Source organism: Choloepus didactylus, chromosome 9 (genome assembly GCF_015220235.1).
Source record: "Choloepus didactylus isolate mChoDid1 chromosome 9, mChoDid1.pri, whole genome shotgun sequence".
Taxonomy (NCBI): Eukaryota; Metazoa; Chordata; class Mammalia; order Pilosa; family Megalonychidae; genus Choloepus; species Choloepus didactylus.
Window position 1 is genome coordinate 68535513 of NC_051315.1, and position 15252 is coordinate 68550764.

At 35.9% G+C, this 15252-nt stretch overlaps 1 protein-coding gene across 1 annotated transcript in view; it reads right to left on the reverse strand.

The window, feature by feature from the left end:
* Positions 1 to 15252, reverse strand: part of TTN (titin) — a 272725-nt gene that overhangs the window by 120326 nt on the left and 137147 nt on the right. Inside the window, 17 exon segments of the mRNA XM_037850412.1 lie at positions 273 to 353; positions 589 to 672; positions 2103 to 2186; positions 2412 to 2489; positions 2693 to 2770; positions 3049 to 3138; positions 3593 to 3676; positions 4087 to 4164; positions 4273 to 4353; positions 4482 to 4565; positions 4696 to 4779; positions 4912 to 4995; positions 5263 to 5346; positions 5647 to 5730; positions 8530 to 8613; positions 8892 to 8975; positions 9480 to 9545. Of these exon segments, the coding sequence (XP_037706340.1) occupies positions 273 to 353; positions 589 to 672; positions 2103 to 2186; positions 2412 to 2489; positions 2693 to 2770; positions 3049 to 3138; positions 3593 to 3676; positions 4087 to 4164; positions 4273 to 4353; positions 4482 to 4565; positions 4696 to 4779; positions 4912 to 4995; positions 5263 to 5346; positions 5647 to 5730; positions 8530 to 8613; positions 8892 to 8975; positions 9480 to 9545 (1392 nt within the window).

Here is a 15252-nt window from a genome sequence, read left to right on the forward strand (position 1 = left end):
TTAATAATTTGACAATGGAAGATCATTGGAGGATACAATGAGTTATTCCAGTTTGCCTCAAATAACTGCACCTTTTAGAATGTATAATTACCATAAAGAATAATCAAAGATTCTAATTTAGTAGAAGTATAACTATTCGAAAATAAAACACTCAAATATAAAGCTGGAATGTTTTTGTATATAATTTCAAGAAGGAATATCACCTTGTTAACACTTCTGTACTTCTAGCAAGAGTTTTCAAGAGATTTAAAAATTTATATTTGTATATATACCTTCAACAGGGGGCGTCTCCTTTCTAACAATGGTTATAGATGCTTTTTCTTCATATATTATTTCCTCAGCAGACTCTTCAACTTAAAAAACATGGTATTTTATTTTAGACTGTATTCAGAATAAAATACTGCAACTGCTAAATTATAGTATATCAACTTAGTATCACTGTATAACATGCTCTTCAGATGACCCCCAAATTTCAATAATTTCAAGACATAAAACAGAGAACAGATAAATACATAAGACCCATCTACAGTCAAATCAAGATTAGGAAGATATTTGTCATTTTCCAAAATTTATAGAGCAGCTATGTACCTTGGGCAGGGATTGCTTCTGGTGCCTCATGGATAGGAATGAACACTTTCTCGACTGGGATGATTTCCTTGGGCGCTTCAGGCACTTTAAAGACAGTAATTTTGTTTACTATTAAGAGTTTAGAAGATGTGCAAGATTATGCAAAGAGCAGGCAAAGAATAGAGGGGAAAGAGCTTCATCTTACAAGACTTCATGGGGATAATGGCACCCTTTTGTTCCTCCTAATTTTCTACATGAATCTTCCCAGATTTCTTCATCTGCTTCTCTTCCTCCATTATCCCTTAAATGTAGGTGTTCCTCCACTGATCTAATTTTGATGCTCTTTTCTATTTGCTTTATAATCTCTGAGAATTCACTGCTGTACCCTCACCACTTATTTCCATGAGGATGACTTCTTATCTACATCTGTAGCCCTGATCTCTTTCCTAACCTCCAGATGCATATTTCCAACTTCCATAGTTGAGAAGTGAAAAATATATTCATTATATCAGTTCAGGAATCCAATACACCATTCTGTTGGCCATCTAGCTTCAATCTTCACAATTATCTTGGGCTCTTGATTTCCCTAACTGCTTTGATAATAGACACCAAGTCCTGGCAACTCAATCTCCATCTTTCTCAAATCCAGTCCTTTTTTTTCATTTCTACCACCGCTGACCTAATCCAACTCTTAATGGCCTTAAATAATTGTAATAGCTCTTTGTTATCATCACTGTCTTCTAATAGCATTGAACTTGCCACCAGTTATCTTTCTAAAGCCAAATCCCTATCATTTTGTACACTTGCTTCAAAACCTTTGAGGCTTTTTATTGCCTAAGAAATGAAGTACAAACCTTATATTCACATCCAGAGAACACTAGACTATGACCTCAATATTTATATTTAGCCTTATCTTTACCATCCGTACTCAAATTATGCAAGTTATTTGACAATCCTGGAAGATGCTAGACTCTTTAACCTCTATGTCTTTGTATATGCTCTTCCCTTTCCCTAGGATACCATTTCCTCAACTTCTACATGTAAAAATCTACCAAATTCAAAATTCTACATCTTCCACACAGCTTTCCCTGATGCCTCTTCCTGAATTAAGCTTCACTTTATTAGTGTTTCTGTACCCTGTGCACTTACTTGTCTTTCTCTCCTTTCACCAGATTTAAGTTTCTTGAAGGTGGCATCGGGTCTTTTAAAAATCTTTTTAACACTGTGTCTCATAGTAAACATTCAACAAAACATGCTGAAATGAGCTGTTCTGCATGTTGAATGAAAGAAGTTCTTCTCTACCACTTGTAAAAATGTACTAAATCATGGCACAACTGAATCTCATTCATTTTTTCCTCCTCTTGCTTACCTGTTTCATTTTCTCTCTTTGCCCCTATTATCTACCCCCTCCCCCCATTTTCTCTTTCTGTGAAATGTAGCTTTGTGAAAACTCACACTCAATTTTTTTCTTTGGTCTAAGAATTATTAAAATGTTCAAAATGCTCAAAGAAATTTTTTCTCTTCATGGTAGGTACCTTTTTCTGGCAGGACTTCTGGTTTTTTGGTAACAGGCACAGGTTCTTTCTTTACTGGAACAAGTTTCTTGGGCATCTCAGGCACTTTGAAGATATTAGTTTTATTTTAAAAAATAATTTTTAAACATTTAAAAATGTTAAGAATAAAAAGAAATCTATAATTAATGGGACTGCCTTAAAAATAATGGAAACAAAATAAGGACTTTTTTTACCCTTATCATGCAACAACAATGAAGACAACTTATTGAATTCCACTTTGAAATACCCGAGTAAATTTTTAAAAATTATGTCAAGGATGACATTTAATACCTTCAGCTGCTGGTATTTCTGGCTTCTTAACAGTTGGGACCTTCTTCACTGGGACAACTTTCTTTGGCATCTCTGGTTCTTTAAAGATATTAGTAGATTTAATAATATAAAATCTCAAAATGCAATATCTATAGATTAATCTTAAAAGTCTGTTCAACTCTAAAACATAGATAACAGTTAACAAACACATAATACAGCACAGCACATAATAAGGAAACAGCGTAAAATTTTAGACTGCACACAAAAATGAAGTAAATATTTATTTATTTTATTGTAAGTACCTTTAGGAGGTGGTGCTTCTGGTTTTTTGATGACAGGAACTTTCTTTTCTGGGACAATCTTCTTGGGCTCTTCAGGCACTTGAAAGACAGGAATTTCTTTTAGAGTCAGACGATTACAATGGAAAGTTTAATACTTAACGAATGACTCAAAAAAGATCACATATATTTCTTTGATATGCACATTGTAAAATCCATAGGACTAAAATTTTATATGTTCAAGTAGCTTTTGTTTTTGCCAAAGAAATCAAATGTCAAGCAAGGTGATGCAAGACTGACATTTTACCTCAAAGAAGATATATAATAGCCATAAAAATCAAGTGATTGTATTTTCTTATTCAGTGGCTCTTGACTTGTACCTGCTGGTGGTGGGACTTCTGGTTCCTCGACTTCTGCAACAGGAATTGGCTCTTCCTCTTCTGGAACAATTTCCTCAGGTTCTTCATATACTTTAAAGATATTAGTTAATTTTATTTCAGTGTTTGAAACAATATTCTAAAATGCACAAGCACCAAACACACAAAAGAGTAATCTCGATTTTTTTCCTTCTTTCAATTAATATCTTCCCTTATTATTATTATTTTTATCTTATCTGTACTGACTTCCATTTCTATCAATTTGAATGCTTGGTAAGCTCTTTTGGTGTTTAACATCACTTATACTCTTATGGTTCTCCCAACTTACTTTCTGGGTACATCTGAGAAGCTAAGTTTAATATAGCTAACTATGCTCTATGTTGATAACTCTGACTGATAACCCAAAAGAGTTCTGAAATCAGAGCTAATTAAGAATCATGAAGACAAATAATTAAGAGTAGAAAAGAACCAAGAGTTTATGAATTAGAAAGGAAGAGGAACAAAGCTTGAATTAAAAATAGAAACTCACTGATGGTCTTACATGTACCTTCTGGAGGTGGAGACTCCACTTTCTTGGGAACAGGAACGACTGGCTTCTCTTCTAAGACAGGTTTCTTTGGCACCTCTGGCACTTTAAAGATATTAGATAGTTTTACTTCTGAGTAGCTGAGAAATGTATGAAATTTATATCACATCTAGTTCACATCTTATTCAAGTAACTTAGGAAACAGATACAAGAAGAAAATTCACAATGAAGTCAGTGATCTGTCCTTGAATCAACACACCAGGGAGGAAAATGTGGCCTGTTAAGAACAACAAAGCCGTGGAAGTAAACTCTTCAAATGTGCATAATAAATGCATCAGTTTAAAGAAAAATGATGTTGCTTAAAACAGTTAAACCCTAAAAATCCAGAGTGGCAGTTTTGTAGTTGTGAATATAAAAGGAATGGCCAAAAAAAAAAAAAGGGGGTTTCCTATAATAAGGTAATTTTGAGATCAAGAGGGAGTAACTTTCTGCAGAATCTCATTGGTGAAGTATACCTTTAGCTGGTGGGACTTCCGGCTTTTTGGGAACAGCTACTTTCTTTTCCGGAACAACTTCTTTTGGAACTTCAGGCACTTTAAAGATATTAGTATTTTAACGTTATGAAGATCATTAGATAACATTCACAACATTTACACAGAACAAAACACTTGGAGACTGCTTTTTCTATCTCCATCATGTACCTTTAGAAGGTGGGACTTCTTTTTTGGGAACCACAGGAGGTGCTTTCTTTTCAGGGACAACTTTCTTCGGCACCTCGGGCACTTTAAAAGATATTAGCAATTTTTAAGCTAACAGTTTTAATAACATATGGATATCATTAGGCAGAGTATCAGAATATAACATTTTAAAGACTGACATTTTTCTGTAGGAAGTTAGCAGCAAGAAATACCTTTTGCTGGTGGTGGCTCAGGTTTTTTGGGAATGACAGCAGGTGGTTTCTTTTCTGGCACAGGTTTCGGAGGTGGCTCAGTCACTAAAGACATTAGAATTTATGTCTTAGAAGCAGGGAAGATGAGTGAGAAACACTAAGAAAGCTCACACTGCCCAGAATTTTCAGGGCAAAATTGATTGGCTAAGGAATCCTAGCAGCACCGGCCAAGTACCTTTTGGAGGAGCGGCTGGCTCGGGCTCTTCAACAACTTCAGCCGGAGGCTCTTCCAGGGCAATTTCCTCAGGCTCCTCTGGTGCTTTAAAGACATGAGCTCATTTTAATACTAGAATTGACTATCGCATACAAAATATTTTGCAAAAGAATTTTATAATGCTAGAATATAATTTTTCTTTTTTAAAAATATTAGCTCAGATATTTTCATTATTACCTGCTGGGGGCGGACTTTCCGGTTTGGGGGGAAGAACTTCAGGCACCTTCTTTTCTGGGACAGCTGCTTTTGGCACCTCAGGTACTTTAAAGATATTAGTATTTTCATAATTAGACTTGGTAAAGACAAATGGACAATATCCAACACAGCAACATGGGGATGACTACCTTTGGCTGGTGGAACTTCAGGCTTTTTAGGCGGTATCACAGGCACTTTCTTTTCAGGGACAACTTCTTCAGGAACCTCAGGCACTTTAAAGGTATTATTAAAGTAACATTTAGGAGTTATTAAAACCATGAGAACAAATATTTTCAAGAGCAGATTCTTAAACCTAAGGTCAGTGACAGATACCTTTAGCAGGTGGGGCCTCTGGCTTTTTAGCAGGAACCACTGGTACTTTCTTTTCAGGGACAACTTCTTTGGGAACCTCAGGCACTTTAAAGATATTAGTAAAATTACATTTAGAGGTTATGAAAACCACTAGAACAAATACTTTCAAGAGCAAAAGAGCTACATCTTTTAAGCTTAATGTCAGTGACAAATACCTTTAACAGGTGGGGCTTCTGGCTTTTTCGGAGGTGTCACGGGCACCTTCTTTTCAGGGACAACTTTTGGAACCTCAGGCACTTTAAAGATATTAGTAAAATTACATTTAGAGTTATGAAAACCACTAGAACAAATATTTTCAAGAGCAAAAGGGCTACATATTTTAAGCTTAATGTCAGTGACAGATACCTTTAGCAGGTGGAGCCTCTGGCTTTTTAGGAGGCGTCACGGGCACCTTCTTTTCAGGGACAACTTCTTTGGGGACCTCAGGCACTTTAAAGATATTAGTAAAATTACATTTAGAGGTTATGAAAACCACTAGAACAAATATTTTCAAGAGCAAAAGAGCTACATCTTTTAAGCTTAACGTCAGTGACAGATACCTTTAACAGGTGGGGCTTCTGGCTTTTTAGGAGGCGTCACGGGCACCTTCTTTTCAGGGACAACTTCTTTAGGAACCTCAGGCACTTTAAAGATATTAGTAAAATTACATTTAGGGGTTGTGAAAACTAGTGGAATGAAATATTTTCAAGTGCAGAAGAGCTACATCTTCTTAAGCTGAGGTCAGTGACAGATACCTTTAACAGCTGGGGCTTCTGGCTTTTTAGGAGGCGTCACGGGCACCTTCTTTTCAGGGACAACTTCTTTAGGAACCTCAGGCACTTTAAAGATATTAGTAAAATTACATTTAGGGGTTGTGAAAACTAGTGGAACGAAATATTTTCAAGTGCAGAAGAGCTACATCTTCTTAAGCTGAGGTCAGTGACAGATACCTTTAACAGGTGGGGCCTCTGGCTTTTTAGCAGGTACCGCAGTTACTTTCTTTTCAGGGACAACTTCTTTAGGAACCTCAGGCACTTTAAAGATATTAGTAAAATTATATTTAGAGCTTACAAAAACCACTAGAAGAAAATATTTTCAAGAACCAAAGAGCTACATCTTCTTAAGCTTAAGGTCAGTGACAGATACCTTTAACAGGTGGGGCTTCTGGCTTTTTAGGAGGCGCCACTGGTGCTTTCTTTTCAGGGACAACTTCTTTAGGAAGCTCGGGTACTTTAAAGGTATCAATAAAATAACACTTAGGAGTTATTAAAACCATGAGAACAAAATATTTTTAAGTGTGGAAGAGCTATATCTTCTTAAGCCTAAGGTCAGTGACAAATACTTTTGACAAGTAGGGCTTCAGGCTTTTGAGGAGGTGCCACTGATAATTTCTTTTCAGGGATAATTTCCTGAGGAACTTCAGGCACTTAAAAGATATTAGTAGTTTTATATTTAGGTTAATGATATCAATGGACCAAAAAATGTTTTCAAGGGAACAGATATTTCTTCTGCAGAATAAGGACCAGGGGTGACAAGTACCTGTAATTGGCTGGGCCTCTGGTTTTTTGGGTGGTGCCTTGGGGACTTTCTTTTCTGGAACAACTTCTTGAGGAACTTCAGGCACTTGAAAGATATTAGTAGTTTTACACTTAGGTTAATGAAGAGCAATGGACTAAAACTGTTTTCAATAGAAGAAGAGATATTTCTTCTGCAGAATGGGGAAGAGTTAACAAGTACCTGTGACAGGTGGGACTTCTGGTTTTTTGGGCGGTGCCTTGGGGACTTTCTTTTCTGGGACAACTTCTTGAGGAACTTCTGGCACTTGAAAGATATTAGTAGTTTTACACTTAGGTTAATGAAGAGCAATGGACTAAAACTGTTTTCAATAGTGGAATAGATATTTCTTCTGCAGAATGGGGGCATAGTTAACATGTACCTGTGACAGGTGGGACTTCTTGTTTTGGTGCCTTGGGAATTTTCTTTTCTAGGACAACTTGAGGAACTTCCGGCACTTGAAAGATATTAGTAGTTTTACACTTCGTTTAATGAAGAGCAATGGACTAAAATTGTTTTCAATAGTAGAAGAGATATTTCTTCTGCAGAATGGGGGCAGAGTTAACATGTACCTGTGACAGGTGGGACTTCTTGTTTTTTGGGTGGTGCCTTGGGGATTTTCTTTTCTGGGACAACTTCTTGAAGAACTTCAGGCACTTGAAAGATATTAGTAGTTTTACACTTAGGTTAATGAAGGGCAACAGACTAAAATTGTTTTCAAAAGAAGAGATATTTCTTCTGCAGAATGGGGGCAGAGTTAACATGTACCTGTGACAGGTGGGACTTCTGGAGCTTTGGGTAGTACCAGGGGAATTTTCTTTTCTGGGACAACTTCTTGAGGAACTTCCGGCACTTGAAAGATATTAGTAGTTTTACACTTTGGTTAATGAAGAGCAATGGACTAAAATTGTTTTCAAAAGCTAAAGAGAGATTTCTTCTGCAGAATAAGGTTGGACTGACATGTACCTGTAACTGGGGGGGCTTCTGGTTTTTTGGGCAGTGCCTTGGGAATTTTCTTTTCTGGAACAACTTCTTGAGCTTCAGGTACTTGAAAGATATTAGTATTTTTAAAATTTATGAATTGTGAAGGCATATTACAATTATTGTTAAGAGTACAAGACAATTTTTTTTTTCTTAACAGGGCAATGGAAACAAATACCTTTAGCAAGTGGGGTTTCTGGTTTTTTGGGCACAGCCACAGACACTTTCTTTTCAGGTACAACTTCTTTAGGAGCTTCAGGAACTTTGAAGATATTAGTGTTTTTTAGTTAGAAACTATAAAGGGGCATACCAACAACATACATGACCAAGCAAATACAATTTGCAAGACTGGCAGATGTTGCTACACATGCTTTCCCCAGCCCCCTGAAACAGGTGACTAGCAACATGTAAGAATAATTACCTTTAGCAGGTGGGGCTTCTGGCACTTCTGGAGGAGCCACTGGTACTTTCTTTTCAGGGATGATTTCCTTCGGCGGCACTTCAGGCACTTCAAAGATAGCATTTTGTGTTTAGAGAAGGTGAAAACAAATGATGACTACAGCATATAATCATACACCAGTATATTTTGAATAACTACAGACATTCTTTTCTCTTTAAAATTAGGCCATTTTTCTCTAGTAGGATTTTTATATATAATTTTCTATTTTAAAAAGCAGTTATTTTTCTCCCTAGTTTGCATAGCTTTGACATTACCTGCTGGAGGTGGACTCTCTGGTTTGGGGGGAAGAGCTTCAGGAACCTTCTTTTCTGGGACAGCTGCTTTTGGCACCTCAGGTACTTTAAAGATATTAGTATTTTCATGATTAGATTTGGTAAAGACAAGCGGACAATATCAAACACAGCAATGTGGGGGTGACTACCTTTGGCTGGTGGAACTTCAGGCTTTTTAGGAGGCGTCACAGGCACTTTCTTTTCAGGGACAACTTCTTTAGGAACCTCAGGCACTTTAAAGGTATTAGTAAAATAACATTTAGGAGTTATTAAAACCATGAGAACAAATATTTTCAAGAGCAGAAGAGCTGTATCTTCTTAAGCCTAAGGTCAGTGACAAATACCTTTAGCAGGTGGGGCCTCTGGCTTTTTAGGAGGTGCCACTGGTACTTTCTTTTCAGGGACAACTTCTCTGGGAACCTCAGGCACTTTAAAGATATTAGTAAAATTACATTTAGGGGTTATGTAAACCACAAGAACAAAATATTTTCAAGAGCAGAAGAGTTTATATCTTCTTAAACCTAAGGTCAGTGACAAATACCTTTAGCAGGTGGGGCCTCTGGCTTTTTAGGAGGTGCCACTGGTACTTTCTCTTCAGGGACAACTTTAGGAACCTCAGGCACTTTAAAGATATTAGTAAAATTACATTTAGGGGTTATGTAAACCACAAGAACAAAATATTTTCAAGAGCAGAAGAGCTTATATCTTCTTAAACCTAAGGTCAGTGACAAATACCTTTAGCAGGTAGGGCCTCTGGCTTTTTAGGAGGTGCCACTGGTACTTTCTGTTCAGGGACAACTTCTCTGGGAACCTCAGGCACTTTAAAGATATTAGTAAAATTACATTTAGGGGTTATGAAAACCACTAGAACAAAATATTTTCAAGAGCAGAAGAGTTTATATCTTCTTAAACCTAAGGTCAGTGACAAATACCTTTAGCAGGTGGGGCCTCTGGCTTTTTAGGAGGTGCCACTGGTACTTTCTCTTCAGGGACAACTTCTTTAGGAACCTCAGGCACTTTAAAGATATTAGTAAAATTACATTTAGGGGTTATGTAAACCACAAGAACAAAATATTTTCAAGAGCTTCTAGAAGAGCTTATATGTTCTTAAACCTAAGGTCAGTGACAAATACCTTTAGCAGGTGGGGCCTCTGGCTTTTTAGGAGGTGCCACTGGTACTTTCTCTTCAGGGACAACTTTAGGAACCTCAGGCACTTTAAAGATATTAGTAAAATTACATTTAGGGGTTATGTAAACCACAAGAACAAAATATTTTCAAGAGCAGAAGAGCTTATATCTTCTTAAACCTAAGGTCAGTGACAAATACCTTTAACGGGGGGGGCTTCTGGCTTTTTAGCAGGTACCACAGGTACTTTCTTTTCAGGGACGACTTCTTTGGGAACCTCAGGCACTTTAAAGATATTAGTAAAGTTACATTTAGGGGTCATATAAACCACAAGAACAAAATATTTTCAAGAGCAGAGGAGCTAAATCTTCTTAAGCCTGAGGTCAGTGAGAAATACCTTTAGCAGGTGGGGCCTCTGGCCTTTTAGGAGGTGCCACTGGTACTTTCTCTTCAGGTTCAACTTCTTTGGGAACCTCGGGCACTTTAAAGATATTAGTAAAATTACATTTAGGGATTGTGAAAACTAGTGGAACAAAATATTTTCAAGGGCAGAAGAGCTACATCTTCTTAAGCCTAAGGTCAGTGACAAATACCTTTAGCAGGTGGGGCCTCTGACTTTTGAGGAGGTGCCACTGGTGCTTTCTTTTCAGGGACAACTTTGGGAACCTCAGGCACTTTAAAGATATTAATTAAAATACATTTAGGAGTTAAGAAGACTATTAGAACAAAACATTTTCAAGAGAAGAAAAGCTGTATCTTCTTAAGCCTAATGTCAGTGACAAACACCTTTAACGGGGAGCTTCGGGCTTTTTAGGGGGCCTCACGGGCACTTTCTTTTCAGGCAAAACTTCTTTGGGAGCCGCAGACACTGAAGATATTAGTATTTTTATATTTAGAATTTATGAAGACCATTAGATATATTGAAACATTTTCAAGAACAAAAGAGCTATTTTTTTTCCTGTGTCTAAGATCAGTGGTAACAAGTACCTGTAACTGGAGGAGCTTCTGGCTTTGGGGGAAGAGCTTCTGGTACTTTCTTTTTGGTGATCACTTCTTTGGGAGCTTCAGGTACTTTGAAGATATTAGTAAATTTACATTTGAGTTACAAGGGTCAATCCAGACATGACTCACATTTACACATCAAAAGAAGTTTCAAGGCTAGAAAGGTGGTTCTATTTATTTTCCCACCTTCCTATCCCACTGTGAAGGGAAAGGTAAAACTTCAGGCTTTGGGGGAGAATGTACTTTCTTTTCACAGGCAATTTCTTTGGGAGCTCCAGGCATTTAAAAGATATTAATATATTTTCAAATTTAGGAATTACAAGAATTAGCATGGACAAGAAACACATTTATACAGGAGAAGACATTTTCCCAACCCTCTGGGCTTCCAGCTTTGTATACCTTCATCGGATGGGACTTCAGCCTTTTTGTGAGGAATCACATGCATTTTCTTGTCAGGGACAATTTCTTGGGGAGCTTCAGGCACTTTAAGAAATTATTATTTTTACATTTAGTGTTATGAACATCACTAGGAAGAGCAAAATATTTTCTAGAATATAAGAGTTATTCCTTCTTGAGCCCAAGGACATGGCAATTTGTACCTTTAATTGATGGACGATCTCCTTTTTTGGAAGGAACCCTCTCTGCAGGAACTTCTTGAGGAACTTCAGGAACTTTAAAGATATTAGTATTTCACATTTAAGAATTAAAATGATTAATGAAAACAGAACTACAATAAGTTAGCAAATGTAGTTTTCTAGGAGTCTCTTCTATTTCCCTCTATTCTCTCCTTGACCCACCAATCAATAAGTCTAAAGAGGTTAGTAGGATCCTTGAAAAGATGTGCTCAACCTTCTCCAGCACTTTACAGAGTTTCTGTGACATCGTAGACTCTCAGTAAGTTATTTGAATACTTTTAGTAGAAGGTGTTTTTGTTTTGTCAGAAACAGATAGTTTCTTTTTAGAAGGAAATTCTTGTGGCGCTTCAGGTGCTTTAAAGATTATTATCTTTACATATAGGAATTACATACGAAGAATATTAGAAAAACATCAGCTTAAGAGCAAAGGACAGGTATTTCTTCTTCAGCAACTTTTCAGAAGTGACATGAATCTTTCACAGGAGGTTTTGGATTTTTAGGAACATCCTCAGATACTTTCATTTCAGGAAAACTTCTTTCATAGCTTCTGGTGCTTTGAAGATATTAGTATTACACTTAGAGGTTAAGACGATCATTAGAAGCGTTTATGATATCAACTGAATGAAAGTGATTTTTATGGCTACAAGGGTGTTTCTTTAAAGAATTTGATAAGGTAGAAGGTCTTGAGGAGAGGAACCAAATCTTATTTGTCTTCGTTTATTCCCCAGGTCTCTAGCACCGTGCACATAAGTACTTATTAAATGTTATTAAATAAGTGAAGTAGGAAGTGATTGAATGAATGATTCCTTTAGTAGGCAATGTTTCAATTTTGTGGAGAACAGCCATAGGTGTTTCCTTTACAAGGACAACTTTTTGAGGTGATTGAATCACTTTAAAGATATTAATACATTGTGCTTTGGAGTTATGAAGAACAGGCAAGAGTTTCAGTCATAACTCTACATACAGTAACATTTCAGGTTGGGAGATCTCTCCATCTCAAGAATCTGATCCTTTGGTAAAAGTATGAATACTTCATTATTAGGGGCTGTTTTCTCGGTCACTTCGGGCACTATCAATATTAGTAATTCAGTTCCTTGAATGGTAGATGTACAGAACATTAGGTAATGGAAAGTTAGCTCTAAATGAAAAAACTGATCCTTTACAATTAATGTTGTACCTTTAGTTATTAGCTTGAGGAGAACAAAAGAATTTCGTTGTTGGCTTCTTTTTGCACCTTCACCTTAGGCACTTTAAAAGGGTGAGTGTCTTCCAAGTATAGGAGAGGAGAACAATTAAAAGATTCTAGATTGAGAAAACAATGTCAAAGTATTTGGGTATTCTTTAAATTACAGAATGTAATGGGTTTTGTGAAGAAATTGTTATTCTGGATGTTTTAAAAGTTTCTTATCTTTTAATTTATCTAAAAGTATTCCAAAGGGAAAAAGTATGACTCTTTACTAATAGAGGATGACCATAAGAGGGGCAAAGAAGTAGTCAAGTGAGAGTTCCATCTTCAGTTGGAATCAGTTTTGCCTTGATTTTAGAAGGCTCTCAGGTGGGCTAATGTGGTAGAGATGTTATTATAGATAGAGTAGCTCCACATTGAATTAAATAGTTTATTTTGTTTAGGTCATGGTTTCCTAACAATATTTCTATGATATTCAAGCCTTACAGAAAATAAGTGATTTCAAATTCATATGCTTGATTTTAGGAGTAAATTTATTTTAAATAGAAAAGTATAGAATTTTAATCCCGTGGAGGGTTGAATTATTGACTTGTGGTTTACAGCCAGGTATCTGCATCATTTGGTGACACTGATCCTGCTTTCAGGGGGTGTGCTGAGCCAATTCAATTTAGTTTCAGGGATATAAATTTTATAAATGTTTTCATGTAAATTTTTTTCTAGCTAGTCTGATTTTTATTTTTTAAGAAAACAGTAATACATATTTTTTATTGAAAAATCTTTCTGGGGCACATCTGCATATTATATATGTACATCCTTTCTCTGGAGGCAACATAGATACACTTTATAGTCTTAAATGTGTATAAGTTAAAGAGTTTTCCTCTTGAATACCTAATGGTGACCTGTAGCTGCTAGAGTTTCTGCTTTGTGGGAACTATTACTCTGAAATGACTTCCTTGGTAGACTTTTGGGCTTTAAAGATATTAGTATTTTTACACGTATTAAGCACAACTACAAAACAAGTTACACAAGATGAGAAAGTCAAGTTTTTCTGCCTTGTACCTTTTGGTGGTGGTGGTTTTCTTCTTTTAACAACAGGAACTTGTTCCTCAGCAACCACTTCTTTGGAGACTTCAAACTCTTTAAAAATTTTAGTATTTTTTTCAATAGAAAAGAGACAAAGACATGAAGATGTGACATACTAAGAAAGGTATATAACAGATATACTTTAAATTAGAAATTCTATTTATTTTTATTCTAATAATTTGTCTTTGTATATTGTGTGAGTGAGACTTGGCTTTTTTTGGGGCAACCTATAGACAGTTCTTTGTCTTGGGTATGTCATATACTTTAAAGATATTAGTATTTTAGCATTAGAAGTTCTGAGGATGTACATAAAACACTAAAAAACACTAAATATATTCTGCAGATTGAAGAAGAAGTATTTTCTTCTTTAGATTTTTGCAACTAGAGATTTATACCTTCAGTTGGAGGATGCTCTGGAATTTCAGGAACAGTCTCAGGTAACTCCACCTCTGGGAAAACTTCTTTGGTTGTACTAGGCTCTTTAAAGATATTAGTAGGTTTACACTTAGAAGTTGAAAAAACAGTAAATTATATAACATGATATTTGCGTCTTGAAGCCAAACATGATCATCTGGATTTGATGTAGTTGAAATGTACCTTTAGTTGCTGGTGTTTCTCTCTTTTTAGGAATAGTCACATATATTTTCTTCTCTGGAACAACTCTCTTGGGTGGCTCAGGCCCTTCTGGGGCTGGTTCTTCAGATTCTTCATATACTTTAAAGATATTAGTATTTTTACAATTATGGGGCTTTCAAGATGGATGCAGAACAGGATTTATAAAAATATAATACATAATACACATTCATCACCAAAATTAGCAGTAGTACACAGACATAAATTAGTGACAAGAACACACGGACTACACATATGCCTGATTCCCATTTTTATGATATAGGACTCTCAGCATATTTTTATGATTGTGATGATAGAATTGAGGAATCCACTGGCAACTTAATTACTCCATCTTGTCCATAAAAAGTTATTGGTAATATTGTGCTATTACTATTAATTCTTCATGGTTTTGTGCATTAACAATAGGGTAGAGAATTCTCCTCTTATGTTTGACCCACTGGAAATTCCAGTAAGTCCTCTCCTTTTTTTATGAACCTAGTTACCTTAAATTTTCAAACCATGTTTAGTTTAAAGCTTCTTAGTTTAATGTGAACATGAAAAAATACTTAGGGTTTGGAAGCAGAAAAGAAAAACAAACATCATTAAATATTTGCAAAATTAGGCAAATGAAGGAAATAAAGTTTTCCAGCTTCGAGAAAGGAAGGATTATTGATAACATTAATCAAACTCAAGGGGGTATTCAAAAGAGGGAGGGATCATTTACTTTTATCCCAACCTAGTATAAAAGAGGGACAAAAGAAATTGAGCTTAAAGGGGTGGGGGCAGATAAAAAAGTAGCAGAATATGTTGACTACTAGAATTTTTACTATTCAGGTTATTGAATATTGGATTTATTTAATCATAATTTTATTCAAAAGCAAAAAACGAGGTTTCATAATTCTTCTGAGGTTCTAATGGCCTTGTAATTCTATGATAATTCAGCAGCATTGCCAGAATATTTCCAGTTATTCTTGTGAAAAGGAAAAAAAATAATAATGGTGGAACATTTTTATTCTATAAAATCCAGTGGAAATATTTTTATGGAGGTAAAGTAACTTACT